General features: G+C 44.2%; 1 protein-coding gene across 14 annotated transcripts in view; it reads right to left on the bottom strand.

Annotated features, from left to right (window-relative positions):
* The window catches only part of LOC119973412 (voltage-dependent calcium channel subunit alpha-2/delta-1), a 726559-nt gene that overhangs the window by 76054 nt on the left and 628347 nt on the right, over window positions 1-22158 (bottom strand). For 8 of the 14 annotated variants that reach the window (XM_038811473.1, XM_038811474.1, XM_038811480.1 and 5 more), the window contains 2 exons: window positions 19868-19928; window positions 17397-17494 (listed from right to left, as the gene is read on the bottom strand). In XM_038811473.1, the coding sequence (XP_038667401.1) occupies window positions 17397-17494; window positions 19868-19928 (159 nt within the window). Of the gene's footprint in view, window positions 1-17396; window positions 17495-19867; window positions 19929-20286; window positions 20299-22158 lie in introns of all 14 variants that reach the window. The other 6 variants (XM_038811471.1, XM_038811472.1, XM_038811479.1 and 3 more) reach the window with 1 other exon arrangement.

The following is a 22158-nucleotide window of genomic DNA, read 5'->3' as shown; positions in this document are numbered from 1 at the left end:
CAATCACAAGTGTAAGCTTTAGCTCTTAGATTTTTTGAATTAAAAAATGCAATTTCCAATATTTTAGCTACTTTCAAGGGTTATTTTTGGATAACAATTGTTGATGGATCTAATAGTTGAAAAATACATGTACAAAAATAAATGCACCATTGTGATTTCAAAACTAAAAACCTCACTGGCACAGAACCTATACATTACTTAGAAGCTACAGCAACATAAAGCATATTATATTTTCGCTCAGACAATGATTTCATTTAAACCACATGATTTAATATAACCTTGGCTGTTCAGACAGGTGGCTGTACTTTTAAAATGAAATCACAGAAGAGTGCGGCACTCTTCAGGAAACCAGCTATTTCCTCGGTCTGCAATAAAACCCAGGCAGCCCTATATCTCTGGCACCTCGTCAAAGGGACATTTTAAAAAGCTCTGTTCCATAGCCTTTTCCATCAAACACAACTGCAGCAAATGAAATGGCAGAGACCCTGAGGTCTATTGAATCATCTGTGGGAGGCATCAATTGGTCTCAAATGACTCATGGATGTTATAGAGAAAGGATGTCAGTGACCTATGATGCAGTAAATCACTGTAATAGGTTAGAATTAACTTCAGCAACATTTCTCACCCTGCATTGACACTGCCACTTGGTGTTCATTTTACAATCTGAATGTTTCTCATTTTTGATTGGACAATATTGTCAGCTCACCTGGAAGGTTCAAAAGGTCTAAGATAACAGCAAAGCGTTTGAAACATATAATCACAAACCACTGGCAAATATTAACGGAGCTAAACCAATGTCATATTTGGTTAGCTGATCACTGATAGCCATCTTTGTTCAATAAGTGAGAAGGCCTGTGGTTGAAGGAGATTGTAGACACGAAGATATCCTATTCCATTCTCCCCTCTGGAGAGCAACTTTGACATTCCATCTAAAGTCTACAAACCTCAGTAAGAAAAGATCCAAAATATAAAAATACAAAACAGATTTCCTCCTAAACTATTAAATTTTACATTCGGGTTATTATTCTTATTGGAGTTTAAGTTCAAGTTTCAACTCACAACATTCTGAAAACACAAAATCTGATGTTAATGTCAAAATACAAGAGTTTGGTGAACGACTGTTCAGCCTACATAAAATTGTTACAGCTCAGGAGATTACTATTTAGCCAGCCCAGTCCACGATGGCCCTCTGCAAGAATAAATCAATTGGTCTCATTCCATGCCTTTTTCTTGTTGCCTTGTAATTTATTCTCCCTCATGTACTTATCCAATTCCCATTTGAGAGCCTTGATTGCATCTGCCTCCTTCACCCTTTTAGGCAGTGCATTAGAGATCACGACCAGCTCATTTTTTTTTTCATGTAATCTTTGGTTCCTTTGCCAATCACCTTATATCGGTGTCCTTCGGATTTTGACCTTTCTGCCAATGGAAGACATTTCTCGCTATTTACTCCACCTATAGGCTACTTATGATTTTGAATATCTCCATCTCCCTCCCAAACTTCTCTGCTCAAAAGGAGAACAACACAGTTTCTTTGACCGATCCATTGAATTAAAGTCTCTCATCCCTTCACCCCCTCTAACACCTTCACATCCTTCCTAAACTGTGGTGCCCACAATCGGACACAATGGGTGCAATCTAATGGCCTGATCGCGCCTGACTCAGTGACTCAACGAGGCCGGTAAATCTCGAGAGATTTGTGATCCGCGGAACGCCATTGTTCATTTTACTGCCTCACGCGATCTCACTGGGTGTGATCCAAATTAACATAATTAAATGAACACTGGGCGGGATTCTGCCGTAATCAGCGGGGCAGGCAACTCCGGCAGGAAGGAGTGGTGTGAACCACTCCGGCGTCGGGCCGCCCCAAATGTGCGGAATCCTTCGCACCTTCAGGGCTAGGCCAGCCCGGGAGTGGTTTGCGGCCCCCCGGCTGGCGGGGAAGGGGCTTGGTGCGACGCCAACCGGCGGCGAAGGGCTCCGCCAGCTGGCATGAGTTGGCACATGCGCGGGAGCACCAGCGTGTGCTGGCATCATTCACGTGTATGCGCAGAGGGCTTTGTTTCCGTACCGGCCATGGCGGACCGCTACAGCCACCAATGCAGAAGAATAGAGTGCCGCCACGGCACAGGCCCGCCCGTGGATCGGTGGGCCCCGATCGCAGGCCAGGCCACTGTGGGGCACCTCCTGGAGCCAGATCCCGCTGCGTCTCTATCCCCCCCCCCCCCCCCCTGAGAACCCCGGAGGCCCGCGCTGCCAGGTCCTGCCGGTAACGACCTACTCCAATTTACTGCCAGCTTGGCACTGACACATGGGCACACTGGAAGTGTCACCCTGACAGTGCAAGGGTGCCAGGTTAGAACTGCCAGACTAGGCAGCATGGTGGCACAGTGGGTTAGCCTTGTTGCCTCACAGCACTGAGGTCCCAGGTTCGAATCCCGGCTCTTGGTCACTGTCTGTGTGGAGTTTGCCCATTCTTCCCGTGTTTGCATGGGTTTCGCCCCCACAACCCAAAGATGTGCAGGGTAGGTGGATTGGCCACGTTAAATTGCCTCTTAATTGGAAAAAATGAATTGGATACTCTAATTTTTTTTTTTTAAGAACTGCCAGGCTGGCAGGGGCATTGCCAGGCAAACAGTGCCAAGGTGCCCGGGTGCCAGGCTGCCCATGTCAGGGATTGGGACTGGGGGTGACCTGCTCCTGGACTCCAGGCAGTATCTAAAGGACACAAATATTTCTGGAGTTAAGCGCAGGATGCCATTTATCATGCAGGGAGTAAACATCCCCCATACATAGACAGGGTAGGCAGATCATGATAGCAAACTGTTTGCAAAACCAATGTTATGCTACTGGTATCTTTTTGGAACTCAGAGCTCCAGCCAACTGCATCTCTTAACCTCATACATCTGAATATGCAGCAAGAAAGATCCCCCACCAATGTTATTTGAACAGATAATTGGCTACTTACAGGTTAGTTGCTGGTTGATTTATTAAAGCTGCTGCTTTAATTCTGAGTTGTTAATATTTTCTAAAGCTGATGAATGTTGCAAAAGGCTGCAGCGAGTCGCAGGTACTGAAGGATGCTTTGCTGAACTGAAGGCTTCTGCATCAGACATAGGTGCAGTAATAGCCCTTCCCCATTGAAAAGGCGTGTCATGAAGAATGAATATAAGCCATTTTCACGGACAGAATATTGATGTTTTAGTACCGTCCATTATTGATGGATTTTGTTATGTGAGTTTGTGTGCATTTTCTCACCCTCAGAGTGATGGTCCCAATTTAAAAATTCTAAGCAGACAGCTTTCTTTGAGAGTTTTAAAATACAGAAGGTTATTTATTATCTCACACTTGCACCAGAGATTCAAATGCAATATCTTAGAAATTTATGTCACACACACACACACACACAATCACTCACACAAAGATTAGCTACAGATGAAAAAAAAACAATGACTCTTTCATGGCAGGCCTGTAGTTTCTGATGTGAGTTGGTGATTTCAGTTGAAGTGAAGGCCTTGTATGAAGAGGATTCTCAGTGAGCTGCAAGATTTCTTGAAGATTAATTTTCTGGAGATTGGTTCTCAGGTGAAATTGAAATTGGAACAAGAGTCCTTCTCCCATTTTAAAGCATTGTTGTTTGTTAACTTAGCTACTTAGTTGAATGCAACTGGTTTGATGGTTTTACCATAGTCTCTGATTCTGCAGAGCTGATTCTTGTTTTAAAAAGAGGCAATAAACATGACTGTCTCACCCATGTGACCTGTTACATGTCCAAAGCCCTTTTCCCAAATATGTTGAGTGTCGATACACATCCTGCATTGTCATTTGAAATTTTTCTAGTACCTGGGTTTGGATGAGGGTCCATCATAATATATTGGGAAATCGATGGGGACACTTTCACATTCATCTAACATACATTAGGTTTGATGTGCTTTTTGTTCATGGTGAACTACTAGAAAGACAAGTCGGCTGGATTGTTGTCGCCCTTTTGTTAATGTTCTATCCTTAAATAAAAGGACGTGTGAATTTCCGAGGTGGCTGTGAATGCCCATATTTAAGTAGGTATTTGTTTGTGTTCGGAGTTGATACTGCCAAAGGTCACATGGTTTGTGGTGGCCATATAAACTGTCTGTTTATGTTCAAACTTTTAAAGGATGGTCTGAAAGTTAATAATATCCTGGAGCATGACACTATGCAGAGCAGGATGAGCTTCTGGAAGAGGAGGAGGGGAATAAGGACTCTCAGCAGGGGGCCACATCCACCCAGGGTGTTCAGCGAGCACTCTCTGACCCAAACCTAAACAAGGAGCTATGTTTGAAATGTCTGCAATCCATAAGGATGCCCTCACAGAAATCTGCCACCTGATGCAGCCACAACCTGAAACACAAACTATTTCTCTCTCCACCAATACTCCTGGCATGCTGAGTTTAATACATTTTTTCCTTGTATTTGAGAAAGTTAACCTCAAATGATAACTTCAATTTTGTTTGGTGTTGTACTCTTGTTCATTTCCTTTCAGATTGGCCAATGCTGCTTCACAACGCCAGAGTCCCAGGTTCGATTCTCAGCTTGGGTCACTGTGCGTAATTTGCACATTCTCCCCTTGTCTGCGTGGGTTTCCTCTGGGTGCTCTGGTTTCTTCCCACAAGTCCCGAAAGATGTGCTGATTTGGACATTCTAACTTCTCCATCAGTATTCCTGAACAGGTGCTGGAGTGTGGTGACTACGGGATTTTCACAGTAACATCATTGCAGTGTTCGTGAGCCTACTTGTGACAATAATAAAGATTATTATATCTTATTATCTTGGACTGTCATTCTCTTCATTGGTTAATAAATATGAATAAAGCCAAGAGAAATGTAGCTGCCTCTGCTCTTTAGCCTGTTCTATAGTTCCTTTTGTATTCTGCCACATTATTAAAGGGCACAGCAGATCATTCAGAAGCAGGAACCCGGTATTCAGTAAATCAGCTGAATGGATAACACAGTGCCTTGGGCTGTTTGGTAAATGGGATCTTGGTGGCAGTGAAGCACAGTGGCGGAAGATTGAATAGAGTCTGTCAGCCTAGTGAATGCATATCAAGATAACCCAAAAACTTTCAGCCGTAAATAAAGCTGATCGAGCAAGCGCTCCTTATAATCTCAGGACACCCCAAAGAGCTTCACAGCCAAGTGCATCTTCCAAGAAATGACAGGCTAACAGTTGAGGTGACACACTCCACCTTTTTGCTGTGGAAATTGCCTAATTTAGATCAAAATATATTTTCTGTCAGTTGTTTAAATTGCACCGATGTTGGCCAGGAAGGTGACAGATGAAGACGCTTCAAACCACAGTATAGAAATGTTTGCAACAACATCGGAATCCACTCGGAAATATGTTGTGCCCAATTACTGGTGCGTCATGACGTCACATGTACAGGTCACACATGAGACAGGAGGATGCCAATATAATCACACTTTAGATCACAGACACAAGCGGCTGTATCAACTCCACAGATATAGGTAATGCAATGAGCATCAAAAAGAGCGAGTCCAGGCTTGATGGATTATGTCAATTGAGCTGGTCGCCACTGAGATGAAAACAACACATTGCTAAGTTGTTCTTTGCTTGACCCTTCCTCTAAATGGGCGATACTGAATTTTTGCAGATTCTCTTTGCCCTCCCTGCTTTATTTCTGATGTTTTTATGTTCTAATCTTTCATCAAAGCTCATGAATTTTATACACAAGAGTATCACCTGAGAAACATAAAACTGGGAAGCAGATTTTTTTCGAACGCCCATATCCTACGCCCAGGGGAATATAGCCAAACTCATCTCTCTGGGTTACTTGGGAAGCTCAGGTATACCTCCACAAGGGCTGTGCTACATGTGCATATCCATCTAGTGGATCCCTATGAAACATAGATCTTCTTTCCCCATCACAAACAGCCACTAGACTAGAGATATTATCAACTTTACAAAATATTAATATTTTAAAAACTGCATTTTTGTGTACCATTATGTGTAATAAATATTTAGATGTATTCTCATACAAAGTCCTGCCCACTTGCTTTCTGCTCCAAATTCTTCACATCAAACTAGATTTTGTCTGCAGAGCATTTACCAAGTTGTAAATATTAGCTGCATCCTCCAGAGTAAATACCATACAAATTCCCCAACTGCAATAACTCAATTAATTTTGATTTCTTTTCAACTATTAAAACTGAAACTGAAAACTGAAATTAAGAATCTTTTCGATTTCCCCAGTCTAGCATGATTTGTTATTCCAATTAGGTGCAATTGCCATGGATCTACGGTTCCAATTAAGTGGTACCCCCATGGAGTACATGCATCATTTGGAAGACATGAGGATCGACCTCAACTGTGTGCCAAGAACCTAGTGACAGCATAAGCAGCCAATGTGACTTCTGGATCAATTATTGTTTTGAACAATTTTTTTTTTGCATTGAACACTGACACCTTATTGAGGCAAGTGTTAGGTTAAAAAAAACATATTTTGAAAACTGCAAAGTAGACTCTGCCGCAATGAATTTAATGAATAAATTCCACAGTCAAATTCAATTATATTTACTTGACAACATTTAGCAGTCAAAAGGAATTCAGTCACCACATTATGTGGAGGCAATCTGACCTGCAAACCATTTTATTCAAAATGGATGCAAACCTATTGTGATTTATGTTGGAAAATTATTTTGCTTATTTTATTTTTGAAATAGTTTGTAACCTTTCAACAATTTAAAAGATATATTCTTATTGACAGATTTTCTAATATAACATCCACATACATACAAAAGTTAACAATATTTCAACCCTCTTGCTCTGCCAGTTTAGCTCAGTTGGTTGGGCAGCTGGTTTGTGATGCAGAACAGGGCCAACAGCGTGAGTTCAAATCCCATACTGGCTGAAGTTATTCATAAAGGCCCCACCTGAGGTGTGGTGATCCTCAGGTTAAATCACCACCAGTCAGCTTTCCCCCCTCGAAAGGGAAAGCAGCCGATGGTCATCTGGGATCATGGCCACTTTACCTACTTACCTGATAGAATACAATCAACCCAAACTTCGACATGGGAGGGGTACATCAATTTCCTAAAGTAACTTCAACAGATGGTCAGATTCTGTTGCTGCCAACAGATTCTGATTCTGCCAACACCCCCCCCCCCCCCCTCCTCCACCCCCACTCTGGTCCCACCTTCCCCAAGAAAACATGAGACAGTGTTACATCAGCGTTTTGGGAATTGCATGTTTTTGTGTATAAAGTGGGGGGAAATGGGTGGAGAGGGAGGTGAATTCTATCTCTTGCTTACACAAGAAATAATGGACTGTGACCACTTATTTTGCAAAAAAAAAGTCTCAGTGATAGAAACAGCAAAATCAAAAATAACAAATGTAAAATAAAATGCTCCATCGGTTGGAAATGAATTTTTAAAATCCCCTGCTTCAGCATTGTCTGCCTGAACTTATCACTCACTCATTGCCCTAGTAGCAACAGAGTACAACTCTCCCAATACTCCTGAAATAACTTGCCTTTCTCAAGACTGGGAATCAGCTGCTCTGTGGCCTTTTCAACATTTGAAGACCATTTTTCTTTCCGATTTGACCCTCTTACCTTATCACCTCCCTACTACGCAGCAAAAAGAGATCATTATGGGGTTTGACAGCATTGTGGAGTGCTGGTATAATCATCAGAGTCCTTAAAACATACCCTTTGACCAAATTGTTCCAATATTTCCCAGTGTGCCTCTGTGTCAAATCTTGTCTGATAATGCTCCTGTGAGGTGCCTTGGGGCATTTTCACTGTGTTAAAAGCACTAAATGTGTGACATTTCTGTGGTTTTGTGGATGTGGGAGGAGACTCCTGGGGTTTCGCAGATGGTGGTGCAGAAATCTGTTTTCCATTAAAACTGGGGTGTCAGAATTTGGCGGCTGCCCCACTCAAGGGTCCCTTGGGCTTTGTGCATCATTGAGGTGGGTTCCTAAAATTTGGCAGCAGAGAATGCGGGAAAGCTTTACAGCAATGTCAGCAATGGAGAGCCTTTTTTAAAATTACTTTATCAGAGTTACAAAGCCAGGTCTCATAGTAGCATGGTGGTTAGCATCAATGCTTCACAGCTCCAGGGTCCCAGGTTCGATTCCCGGCTGGGTCACTGTCTGTGTGGAGTCTGCACGTCCTCCCCGTGTGTGCGTGGGTTTCCTCCGGGTGCTCCGGTTTCCTCCCACTGTCCAAAGATGTGCGGGTTAGGTGGATTGGCCATGCTAAATTGCCCATAGTGTAAGGTTAATGGGGGGATTGTTGGGTTACGGGTATACGGGTTACGTGGGTTTAAGTAGGGTGATCATTGCTCGGCACAACATCGAGGGCCGAAGGGCCTGTTCTGTGCTGTACTGTTCTATAAGTGTGGACAGGGGCAAACCCCTAATCCAGCTCCTTGCCTGCTCCAAGGAAACAATTTTGAATCCAATTCATGGCCCCACAAGAGAGACATACCAGATCCAGGCATTACACCTGACCTCACGCTCACCTTAGCCAAAAGGCCGAGAAGTGATCTCTTATTTTCTGGCAGGGTCAAGAAACTAAATCTAAGGATGAAACAGTGGAATGGGAGATGAGGAAATTCCAGTGTTGGGGATGGGGAAGGACAGTGCTAAGGAAACTTGTGGACTGTATACTAGGGGAGACCAGTTCACTCTTCTAGACCATTTTTTTCTTCACCAACTCCTAACTTTTCTGTATCCCATACAGTCCTTTTCACTTTACCGTCAAATGTCAGGAGATGTCAGAGGGCAAGGTGACACAATGGAGTCAGGTAGTCAATGGGACAGTAGGAAAGCAAGTGTATCCAAGTTTGGAGACCTCAGGAGGGAAAGACAGAGGTCAAGATTCAATCACAGAGCGCAACTGGGGGCAACTGAGACTTAGGATAGTAGCAGCAACAGTGTTGTGGAGCCTGACAGCAGTGTGGGAAGTGGCAAAGGATGGCATTCTAACCAGAAAGGTGCTTCACTGAAATTAAGTCATGTTTTCATGTTTGAGTCATGGGGCTGGATTTTATCAGGCATCAATATCCCCATGACGAAAAATCCACTGTGAGGAGCCTGACCACTCAATACGCCAGCTGCCCCGCAACTATATTAACCTGGAAGCAGTGTTAATTGGCTCAGGGCATCGCTTTGGCAGGCCTTGGAGAGCTGTTGGTCAACCTGATTGGATGCAGGAAGGAAGGGGGGCGCGGGTTTCAAGAGATGGTAAGGGATTTAAGAGCGGTACCTCCAGTGGGCACAGGAAACCCTTAAAGGAGGATCTCATCGCCCCCCCCCCCCCCCCCCCCCCAACCACCACCACCCCCACCCCCACCAACTTGGGCACCACCCATCACCAACTTGGGCAGTAAATTCCAGATTCCCATTACCCTTTGCATTAAAATATTCTTCCTCGTGTCCCCTCTACACCTTCTGCCACTTATGGGCAGCACGGTAGCATGGTGGTTAGCATAAATGCTTCACAGCTCCAGGGTCCCAGGTTCAATTCCCGGCTGGGTCACTGTCTGTGCGGAGTCTGCACGTCCTCCCCGTGTGTGCGTGGGTTTCCTCCGGGTGCTCCGGTTTCCTCCCACAGTCCAAAGATGTGCGGGTTAGGTGGATTGGCCATGCTAAATTGCCCGTAGTGTCCTAAAAAGTAAGGTTAAGGGGGGTGGGTTGTTGGGTTACGGGTATAGGGTGGATACGTGGGTTTGAGTAGGGTGATCATTGCTCGGCAAAACATCGAGGGCCGAAGGGCCTGTTCTGTGCTGTACTGTTCTATGATTATCTTGAATCTATGTCCCCCGGTTCTAGAATTCTCCATCAAGAGAAACAATTTTGTCCTGTCCAATCTGTCTTTTCCCCCCATAATTTTGGACACTTCAATGAAGTCACCCCTCTGCCTTCTTTGTTCCAATTCAGCACAGAAGCAGAATCTCGTGAAGGCACAGTAGAAAAGTAAATCTGGCAAATTGAAAACCTTAATGATGTATTCATTTTTATTCCAGCAGTTTAATTTCTAGAATCTACAGCATTTACCCAGCCATCTCCTTATCTGAATGGGGCCCCCAGTTTTCATTTGTTTTGCAAAGTTATTCCAATGACAAAAAGAGACAAAACATAGAGACCTTCTCAGATATACCCTCTTCTCCTCCTCCATTTCACCATTGACACATGCACACAAATCGACTGCTCCCAGGTAGATTTCTGGAGTCCATGTGCGGGATTCTCCAACAATGGGGCTATGTCCCCACGCCCACGGGAAAACGGGCACGAATGACTCCGGACTTTTTTTGTTTTTAAGGGGGCTAGCAGGGCCCCGAGTACTCCACGCAGTTCCGGCTGCTGATACAGGACTCTGCACTTCTGGCTGCGGGTCCACGCAGCGCGTGGCGGTCGCCTGCGGCGCCGGTCCTGTGCAACATGGTGGACGCACACAGCGGCCAGCACCGAAGAAATAGGCCCACCCCCCGCAGATCACCTGCGCCCGCCGTTCAGTGGCCCCCAATCGCTGTCTTGGCCATCGTGGAGGCACCCCCCCCCCCCCCCCCACCGGTGACGGATCCCCCCCGCCCCCCACCAGGACGGCCACCGCAGCCGCGACTCCGAACTCCCGCCGGGTAGAACCACACCGTCGGAAATTTGGCCGGTCGTCCACGGAGAATGGCCGCGGGGGCCTCTTTAAACGGCCCCTGGCCAGCGCGACGTCGACCGCACGCGCGCAACTGCCAGCGATTCAACTACCAGCGGTCGCTGAAGAATCCAGGTAAGACGTCGCGGGTCCGACGCCCCATTCTCCACCCCCCTGTTGAACGCGATTTCCGCGCGGAGGCCTGGAGAACCCAGTCCAATGTTTCACTGCTATCCTTTCAGGCTCCTCAAAATTATGATTTTTTTTCTGCAAAGCGTTGGAGGAAGATTAGAATTTACAATGAGTACTGCTTACAGTTCTAGACGCCATGCTGTAAAAGGATGTAGAGATAGTGGAGAAGGTGCAGAGAAGATTTACAGGGTTGGCAACATAAATGTATGGATAGCCATGTCAGGAATGGATTGACAAGTTGGACTCTTTTCTCTTGAAAAAATGCGGCTGAGGTGAGGGGGGAAGGGTGGTGCGGTGGAGACCTCATATAATTGTGAAAAGGTTTTGGTGGAGTTCTCTGCTGAGGAAAGAAATAACCAGAGGTCATCGATATTCGCCTCGGAGAACCTGGATCAGCGTCGCTCAGTATTGGTCTCCATAAATGGGTAACAGCTAGAACAGCACTCATGGGGGTCTCCCAGAGGATTGGAGGACCCCAGGTGCATGTCTTCTGGGCAGGGTGGTACCCTGGCAATGCTGGTGCCATCCAGGCATCCAGCCACTGCCAGCGTAGCAGTGCCACCTGGGTGCCAGCCTGGCACTGTCAGGGTGCCAGCCTGGCACTGTCAGGGTGCCAGGTTAGCACTGCAAAGGTGGCACGTTTTGTACTCTGTGTGTGTGTTATGGGAAGGATGGGGATCCTCCCATAGTGCATTGGACTTGGGGGGATGGGGGTGGGTGCGTCAGAGGCCTCAGAGATTGGCAGTCACTACAGCGTGTGGAGTTCCTCAGTCAGAAACAGGACAATGTGTGGCCTCGGCTGCCTTTTCCCCGCTGAGGCCCCTTATTTAACACGAGTGGCGTTTTATAGTCTTGTGTTTCTCGGTGCTGCAAGTGCCGGGAACACTCAGCTAAACGCGCTCGCTATGGGACTTTGTTCACTTTTAGTTAAATCGTACTCACCATGTCAGCAGAGTTCTTAGCAGGAGTAGCTGTAAGCAGGACAGGAGGAATACGGTGGTGTGGTCTGTTTTCTTGCATGAAGTTATTCCAGATCTGTCCGACGTTGATCAACATACATACAAATTCGGAGCAGGAGTAGGCCACTCTACGTCTTGAACCGACTCCACCATTCAATAAGTCCATGGCTGATCTGATTGTAACCTCAACCCCACATTCTTGCCCACCCCAGTAACCTTTCATCCTCTCATTCATCAAGAATCTATCTAGCTCTGCCTTAAAAACATTCAAAGGCTCTGCTTCCACTGCCTTTTGAGGAAGAAAAATCCAGAGACACATGACCCTCTGTGAGAAAACATTTCTCCTCATCTCTGTTTTTAATGAGTGACTCCTTATTTTTAAACAGTGATTCCTAGTCCTAGATTCACCGACAACAGATCCATATCCACATCCACATCCACCCTGTCAATACCCCTCAGGATCTAAAAGATTTTGACCAAGTCGCCTCTTACTCTTCTAAACTCTAGTGGATACAAACCTAACATTCTTCATAAGACAATGTGCCCATTCCTGGTATTCGTCTCGTAAACATTCACTGACCTGCTTCCAATGCATTTACAACTTTCCTTCAATAAGAACACCATACTCCCGACGTAGTCTCATCAATACCCTGGACAACTGAAGCATAAACGGGCAGGATTCTCCGACCCTGCGCTGGGTCGGAGAATCGGCAGGTGGGGGGGGGGGGGGGGTGATTCACGCGATGCTGCCCCGATGCTGGTCCGCCGATTCTCCGGTGACCATTGGTGCCAGTGCTTCTCCGCACGCAATGGGCCGAGTGCCCGCCTAGTTAGGCCGAGTCCCGCCGGCGCCATTCATGTGTAGTCCTACCTGATGGGACCTCGGCGTTCATGTTGCAGATGGCGACCTGGGGGGGAGGAGGGGGGGGGGGGGGGGGGGGGGGGGCCTCCACGGCCCTTGACTGCTGAAGTGTTCCCCGACTGGAAGGGAACATTCCTGCCTGGTGATTGTCGCACGATGTCCGTTCATTCAGCCTCTGATCTCCGGGTAAGCGTTCTCCAAGGCGGCCTTCAGGACGCGAGACAACGCAGAATCGCCGAGCAGAAACTTATAGCCAAGTTCCGCACACATGAGTGCGGCCTCAACCGGGACCAGGGATTCATATCGCATTATATTCATCTCCCACCATCTGGCCTGGGCTTGCGAAGTCCTACCTACTGTCCTGGCTAGAAACAATTCACACCTCTTTAACCTGGGGTTACCCCTATCTTTGGATCTGTAAAGATTTAATTACCTGCAAAAGCTCGCATTCTAAGCATTGTCTGGCATCTTTGAATTTGTCTATATATATGTTTCTGGAACATACTTTAGGGGCAGCACGGTAGCATGGTGGTTAGCATAAATGCTTCACAGCTCCATGGTCCCAGGTTCGATTCCCGGCTGGGTCACTGTCTGTGCGGAGTCTGCACATCCTCCCCGTGTGTGCGTGGGTTTCCTCCGGGTGCTCCGGTTTCCTCCCACAGTCCAAAGATGTGCGGGTTAGGTGGATTGGCCAGGCTAAATTGCCCTTAGTGTCCTAATAAATAAGGTTAATGGGGGTTGTTGGGTTAGTGGTATAGGGTGGATACGTGGGCTTGAGTAGGGTGATCATTGCTCGGCACAACATCGAGGGCCGAAGGGTCTGTTCTGTGCTGTACTGTTCTATGTTCTATACCTCTTTGTTCACCTGAGGAAGGAGCAGTGCTCCGAAAGCTAGTGTTTGAAACAAACATGTTGGACTTTAACCTGGTGTTGTAAGACTTCTTACTGTGCTCACCCCAGTCCAACACTGGCATCTCCACATCATTACTGAGAAGAGCCATGCTACATTAACCAGCGATGACTGTTGCTGCATTCCGCATGATGGGCAAAGCTTAAGAACAAATAAAACAAAACCTGTGTTTCCACTTATTTATCTTCATCTTGATAGAATTCTCCAGTTTTAAAATCATTTCAAATTTGATCCTTTTTTTAAAAACACACTCACCTAAAAGCAGACAAAAAAGTCCCATATCTTTCCACACATCATCAAAATCGAATATTTCGGAAAATCTAGCCATGGTTTCATCCACCGTTCAATTAGAAGCACAACCACTTCACTCGTTTATTAGTCTGCAATACAGACTGAACTAATCCTAGTTATTAGCTCCAAACGGGAGGAGTAAACATTAAGCCTCGTGCCTGCTGAAAGAGTCATGACAGTTTGGAACATCGTGCCTGCTGTGTTTCCAGAGGAGGAAACCACAGACCACACAGAACGTTTAAATTATACAACAGTTAACAGTCCAACATACACAGAATTTAGAACATTTTTTATTATAATATCACAGCTCAATTTGGATTAAGACGGCCCTTTAACCTATTTGATCTCATCCTGCTAGAATACCATACTTGACAGGCCAAAGGAGAATCTGTATTCCCAGGCGGATTCACAGTGTGATCCAGAGTCTGCATTGACACTTGGACTGGATCTTAATTGATCCTGGCACCGGAGCATATTAATTATCCTGCACCGATTATCTCACATCAAGATCTATGAGCGATCAGTGCATCATTTAAAATGGCGTTCCGATCTCCTACTTCACGGAGGAATTCCAGCGAGCGGAGCTCCTCAGTGCAGGAAGCGGGACTAAGTGCAGCCTCTGCAGGGCATTCCCCGCTAAGGCCCCCGATTGCAACTAAGTCCCATTAGATAGCCTGGTGCTTTTCGGCGCTGCGAGCGCTGGGAAACACCCGGCTAAACGGGCTCAACACGGGACTCTGTTGCAATTTGGTTCGATCGAGCCCCATAGTTGCGATCATTGTTGTTCAAGGCCAGATTTAAGTGCAAGCATTTTGAGAAAGCAGAACTATTTCTTAGCAATAAGAAATGGCCAGATGACTAAATTAAAGGTACATGTCAGCAATAACTATATTAACCTGTCTGAGGTTCCCTTGTGTGAATGCGACAGCGATAGATTCCAAGCAAAATGCAGTCAATCAGTAATGGTCACTCACTTGAATTAAAATTAGGTCGAATATACCTTGTCTAAAGGTATAACCATTCCTGGAAGCTAAATGATAAACAGAGGATAACCTTCTGAAGTAGTAGCTTATAGCTCAACACATTCTCCATCAAACGGTTGTGAAGAATTGTTTTATTGAATGCAATTTTTGAAAGGAACATTCAAAGAACAAAGAAAAGTACTGCACAGGAACAGGCCCTTCGGCCCTCCAAGCCTGTGTTGACCATGCTGCCTGTCTAAACTAAAATATTCTACACTTCCGGGGTCCGTATCCCTCTATTCCCATCTTATTCATGTATTTGTCAAGACGCCCCTTAAACGGCACTATCGTTCTTGCTTCCACCACCTCCTCCGGCAGCGAGTTCCAGGCACCCACTACCCTCTGTGTAAAAAAAACTTGCCTCGTACATCTCCTCTAAACCTTGCCCCTCACACCTGAAACCTATGCCCCCTAGTAATTTACCCCTCTAACCTGAGAAAAAGCCTCTGACTATCCACTCTGTCTATGCCCCTCATAATTTTGTAGACCTCTATCTGGTCACCCCCAACCTCCGTCGTTCCAGTGAGAACAAACCAAGTTTATTCATCCTCTCCTCATAGCTAATGCCCTCCATACCAGGCAATATCCTGGTAAATCTCTTCTGCACCCTCTCCAAAGCCTCCACATTCTTCTGGTAGTGTGGCGATCAGAATTGAACACTGTACTCCAAGTGTGGCCTAACTAAGGTTCTATATAGCTGCAACATGACTTGCCAATTTTTATATTCAATGGCTTGGCCAATGAAGGCAAGCATGTCGAATGCCTTCTTGACTACCTTCTCCGTCTGCGTTGCCCCTTTCAGTGACCTGTGGACCTGTATACCAAGATCTCTCTGACTGTCAATACTCTTGAAGGTTCTACCATTCACTGTATATTCCCTACCTGTATTAGACCATCCAAAATGCATAACCACACATTTGTCCGGATTAAACTGCATCTGCCATCTCTCCGCCCAAGTTTACAAACAATCTAAATCCTGTTGTATCCTCGGACAGTCCTAATCGCTATCCGCAATTCCACCAACCTTTGTGTCATCTGCAAACTTACTAATCAGACCAGTTATATTTTCCTCCAAATAATTTATATATACTACGAACAGCAAAGGTCCCAGCACTGATCACTGCGGAACACCACTAGTCACAGCCCTCCAATCAGAAAAGCACCCTTCCATTGCTACCCTCTGCCTTGTAATGACTGTAATGAACTCCAATTGGCTTTATTGGTTGGCTAATTGGAGTTTGAGCTCCCTCAATGATAGCTCATTGAGGGGGCCCATATAATCACCTGTGTAGGCTTTGTGAGCCAGTCTTAAGTTGACTGGACTGCTAGCAGCACTGTTTGTAGCTGTTCCGGTAATACCGTTATTGTAAATAAATATTGGTGTGGTGACAGAACTCCTGCCTCCCGTGGATTACTACAATGACCTAGCCAGTTCTGTATCCATCTTGCCAGCTCACCTCTAATCCCATGTGACTTCACCTTTTGTACCAGTCTGCCATGAGGGACCTTGTCAAAGGCCTTACTGAAGTCCATATAGACAACATCCACTGCCCTACCTGCATCAATCAACTTTGCGACCTCCTCGAAAAACTCTATCAAGTTAGTGAGACACAACCTCCCCTTCACTAAACCGTGCTGCCTCTCGCTAATACGTCCACTTGCTTCCAAATGGAAATAGATCCTGTCTCGAAGAATTCTCTCCAGTAATTTCCGTACCGCTGACATAAGACTCACCGGCCTGTAGTTCCCTGGATTATCCTTGCTACCCTTCTTAAACAAAGGAACAACATTCGCTATTCTCCAGTCCTCCGGGGCATCAGCTGAAGACAGTGAAGACCCAAAGATTTCTGTCAATTCAAAAGGAGTAACAGCATTGTGTTCCCATATCATCATATTTAGGATTGCCGGCTTAGAAGGTTTTCTTTAGAATGCCAAGTACTTATGAAAGAGGCAGAAACAAATCTGCTGTCAGGCATTTACTTTTTTTTTTCTTTCCTGGTGTTTCAGAACTGATGCCCCTGTCATAATTCACAAAATCCTTTCTCTCCTGCCTGCATCTGAGGCAGGATTACCTACCTTAATTTTCAACAGGTATGTCTCTGATCATATGTAACATTCAGTTGCCTTGATGGTCTTAATTAGCTCGTTCATTCTTTTGCATATTTTTGTGCGACTGCAGCAAGGTGCCACCTATATAACCACCAGCTCTGCTCCATACAATTCCAATCCCAATCGTCTAAAACAATATATGTTATCAAAATCATTGAGAACATGATCCAGCACTCTCCACAATGCGGCTAATGACAGCAAACTGCACAGCGGTGAATTGGGATCTCTTTCTTTCCCTTCCCCATTAGTTCTGAAGCTTAGACTTGTACTTTGTAAATTATCTTCTCCCTTGATCTTTTCATTTATTGTGGTCTTATAATGAGGGCCTTGAGCCTTCGAACTCGAAGAAAGCACTTTGAATATTTTAAATGTAATACCACAGAGAAGGACAAAAGGTACTTACAGTCTGGAGAATTTGGAGTTTGCCGGTCAATAAAATTAATAAAGTTCTCCAGGAATGCTGTGTTGTTGCTTGAAGGAGGCAGTCCATTGCAGTATTCCCTGAAAGGTATTGTTAACACATACACACTATCACAGTCTTCCCACATGTCACGAGCAGAAGAAAAGACATACAGCTAGACAGTGGCAACGAGACGCGTGGAAAGGACAGTTGGCTCAACACATCACAGCACACAGAGCACAGCAATCTCAAAACGACACTGACTACTGAACAACATCAACAGGGCTAGGCTCAAAAGGTGCCAACTATGGTTAGAAGATTCCACTTGCCGACCAGCCATGGGTAATTATTTTAAAAAAACAAATCTATTCTCCTCCTTCAAATTATCATCAGGATGTTCTATTTTTGTCAAATTTTAAATGTTCCTATTTCTTGTTGTGTCTTTCTGCCTCATCTAATTATGTTGCAGGTGTCATCACAACCTAATGTCTGTAAGAAAGACGATATTTGTTCCCAGAATTCACATTATCTAATGACTTTAGTTCCCTTCCGTTCCTGAGGTAATGGTTCGTGTTGAAGGGCAGGTCTGTGAATATCAGCAGCATGTTGGTACCTTATCCGAGTGGCTATTCCGTGTTTGAATCTAGATGCTAAGCATTCATAGATGGTACAACAGTCAGGTCAACCCCTATCCGGGCATGGGGGGGGCAGGAAGGGGGGGGGGCTGGAAAACTTGCTGAACCTCACCATTTAGTCTCAGGTGGGTCTCAGCTCCTATTAGGCTAACACAGCTAAAATCAGTTTACTCAGCAGGGATTAAAACCAGAATTGTCCTGATTTGTAACATGTTGCAAATTTATCCATTTGTCTAATTGAAAAGTCCAATTATCTCTGCCGCTTTTGTGAGTAAGAAGTTAACTGAAGTGAGGGTTTCCCATTACCATCTCACTCAGCAGTCACTGAATAACAGAAGAAGCATTCTTCCAGTATCAAAGCCAATATCTAAAATCTGCCAGCAATACTGCTACTGTATTAGAGTATGTTCCAAAAGAAAAGACATCTGAAGCTATTTCTTGTTTAATCCAAAGAGAAATTAAACAGGGGCCTGAGGCAACAGCTATTAACAACAGGTTTTTCATAATTTGCTCATGTTTCAGATAGTCTCTTTCGTCGGCCCGCTGCATAGTGTAATGCCCACTCAGCTCTCCTATGCTTGTTCTCTTGCTCTGAAGGTTAGAACTGGAAAACATTTAAATGAAATGATGAAAGGCTTCTGCTGGAGTGTACAGCTCATTCAATAAGGACACTTGTGAATATAATTGTGCAATTGCCAAGATTCATGTGCTGTCAATTTAAGAATTTGCTTCAGCAATTCTTCCTTTTAACTATCAGTAGTTGGGAAAATTGGATAATATGTCTCTTGCAGCAAATCAATTCCTTACACAGATTTATAAATTGAGGCGTGTTTTGTTGCAAAAGAACCTCCATTATGTTGTAATGCTTTCAGTTTATATTGCTTCAGCAAAGCGGAATTGTCGCTTTTCCACTCTTTAGCTGTGCTGCTGATTCTGTAGCATTTATGACAAGGGTCACACTTGAAATGTAGAGCTGACTGACCTTTGTGTTAATCTTAAGTGATTGGTCCTGGAACATTATTCACTGATTACCATAAAAGCCCACACGATGAGCGACCATTCTAGGCAATCTGACATGTTTTTTTTTAATGATGCCACAAATGTCCTTCAAAAATAGTTTTACTTTTTGCTTTCTTATCTGCTGTTGTACTTTGATTTTTTTCTACTCTGATTTATTTCTTTTCACTTTTCACTTCTTCCCACCTGCATCACCTGGTGTTTTTGCTTAAATATCTGCACTTTATTCCCTCTTAACTGACGTCATGGCGGAAATTAATAAAGATGTTAGGACTACGTTTTTCTACCATAGTCTTTTTTGAGTGTTGGTATATGAATACTTAAAAATAAATGATTACCACGAACAAATAATGTCAGTGTATTAGTAGATTGTCAGAGAGGATTTTGTATTAAAATCAATACTTATGGATTTATTCAATTTGGGTACATTCAAAAACACTGCATATTTTATTAAGTGCCCGGGTCCTCATTATTGCCAGAATTTAGGATGTGTGGGAATGCTAAGAACACTGAAAACTCCATGAATGACTGTAACTCTTTGCTTGTGAAAAATGCCATTCCCTTCTTTAGGGTTTAGACCTGTCGAATGTAGCTAAAAGCGGTTGGGTAGTCAAAAAACGAAACTTTTTACCACAGGCCAACCTCAGCATTTTTGAAGTCCTGTCCGAAACCCAGAGGTCTCCCGAAGTTGGCACCAGTCTGGATACCTTTACAGTTATTCCAGTGCCAGGAGCTCCTAGGTTACAGCAAGTCAAAGCCCCTTCTTCCACAAACAGTCATGCTTTACATGCGCTCTCACAACAAAGCATTAAACAGAGCTACCTTGGGGCGAGATACACATATCCTGTGGTTTCGAAGTTATCGGGCATTATTGATTCTAAGTCTGAAATAAAACAATTGTTAAGGTGCTCATTATTGCTTCTGCTTGTACCTTTACGTAGCCAGACCTTGACATGGAACAGTTTGAACAGAATTTCGCTTACCAAAATAGCAAAATTATTCTTCACCAACTAATTTTTCACAAAGCGTCGCATTATATAAAATACACAACCAGCAGGCAATACTTCATGTAAAATAAGTAAGCTAAAGCTATTAATGTAATGATAATGGACACCAAGAGCTAATAAAGATCAGATACGATAAACACAGGAGAATATCCAATAGGGGTAGGAGCACTAGTGCATTGCAGTATACTCTAAAGACAATACGACAAGGAAATTGACCAACAAAAAGATACTTGCCCTTGTGTTTGGCTGTCAGAATCCATCAGAAAGAGAAAGCAGGGAACAGGAAAAAGGGTCAAGTAGAAGGGATTATAAACAATATTTTATTCAATGAGTGCTTGAATAAAAATATTGTGCTATACTGGGAAACTTAATGCACAGTAGAAGTCTGAAAAAAGACACACTAGCTTGCAGACTGAAAACTGTATGTGATCACCATTAACGTTACCTTCAAGAAGCTGTATCATTTAAAGGTCTGTTTACTGAGCAACAAAGGTTTCTCAACGCAAAGATAATACAAGTTCGGTTATAGCTAAGAAACTAGGTGCGGGTAATATCATGCGCAGTATTAAATACGGCAAGAAGCATGGCACCTCTCGAGAAGTGAAGGGCCTTTGCTTCCCCCAAATCATATTCGTCAATGAAATGTATAAAGAGTTGCAGTTTGAAATATGGATGAATTAACATGGAATGCTGAACATATTGTGTATGTTTCTCCTCATTGTTGTAAATCATTACCTTTCTAAATTTATTTTTGGATACTATTCTCATTTTAAATCTTTTCTTTTCTTAGATAATGGCCAATTACCTTGCTGTGGGTCTTAGAAATCCAGTTCTTTGGAAGTATATCAATCAGGAATCCAGGCCTACACTATGAAGGAATGAATCTCCAAAGGAGTTGCACTTTGAATTATATCTGATTATTCTTTTGAATTTATTCATGTGCTGTAAATGGTATTCTTAAATACTAAGGTGTTGTTGACCTATATGTGACTGTAACACTTACATTTCCAGTGAACAGCCTGGAAGACCCATGGCAATTTCCAATAGCCACATTATCGTTCAAATGCAATCCAGAACAGTACAATGTAGTGGACAAAATGAGTGTACCACGTATCATATTGTTCAGCAATTTTGATCTCACTTTATCCCTATCCAATTGCTTTTTGGTCTCTCCTCAGCTTCAGCTATGATGAATCACCTTGCTAAAAACTGATGATCTTCATTAGTCTAAAGTCAAATAAGAATGAGTTGGTGTTTTGGCGCAGCATGTTGAAGGAGTGGACAGAACCACGGACTTGCACAGCTAATCTGTTCAGTTCCTGATCTCATCCAAAGTGCTGCCAACAGGCAGGAAGTAAAATAGATGGCGGAGGCTCTGAACCAATATTTTGCCTCTGTCTTCACAGTAGAGGATAATAAAACATTTCCACAAACTGCAGTTAATGCAGAGGAACTTGGTGCAATAACTATCACTGTGGAGAAATTATTGAATAAACTAATGGTATTAAAGGCAGATAAGTCTCCAGGACCCAATGGCCTACACTCAAGGGTATTATAGGAGATGGCAACAGAGATCATGGATGCATTGTTTATGATATTTCAAAATTTCCTGGATTCTGGAAAGATCCCAGTGGATTGGAAACACGCTACGTGACGCCCCTATTCAAAAAGGAAAAGAGGCAAAAGGCAAGAAACTACAGACCGGTTAGCTTGACCTCTGTGATGGGAAAGTTGCTGGAATCAATCATTAAGGAGGGCATGACTGAACATTTGGAAAGATAATGCTCAATGTCAGCATAGTTTTATGAAGGGTGAGTCATGTTGACAAACTTGCTTGAGTTCCTTGTGAATGTAACCAGCAAGGTGAATAATGGGGAACCTGTGGATGTGGTACACCAACTTCCAGAAGGTATTTGACAAGGTGCCACATAAAAAACTGATTCAGAAAGTGAGATCACATGAGGTTGGGGTAGAATATTTGACTGGCTTGAGGATTGGCTGATTGGCAGAAAGCAGAGGGTTGGATAAATGGGTCCTTCGCTTGCTGGTGAACTGTAACTACAGGGGTGCTGCATGGGTCAGTCCTCGGGCTTCAATCTATATAAA

Source organism: Scyliorhinus canicula, chromosome 11 (genome assembly GCF_902713615.1).
Source record: "Scyliorhinus canicula chromosome 11, sScyCan1.1, whole genome shotgun sequence".
In the NCBI taxonomy this organism is placed as follows: Eukaryota; Metazoa; Chordata; class Chondrichthyes; order Carcharhiniformes; family Scyliorhinidae; genus Scyliorhinus; species Scyliorhinus canicula.
The sequence above is the reverse complement of the archived record's forward strand: the minus strand, read 5'-3'. Positions and strand labels throughout refer to the sequence as shown.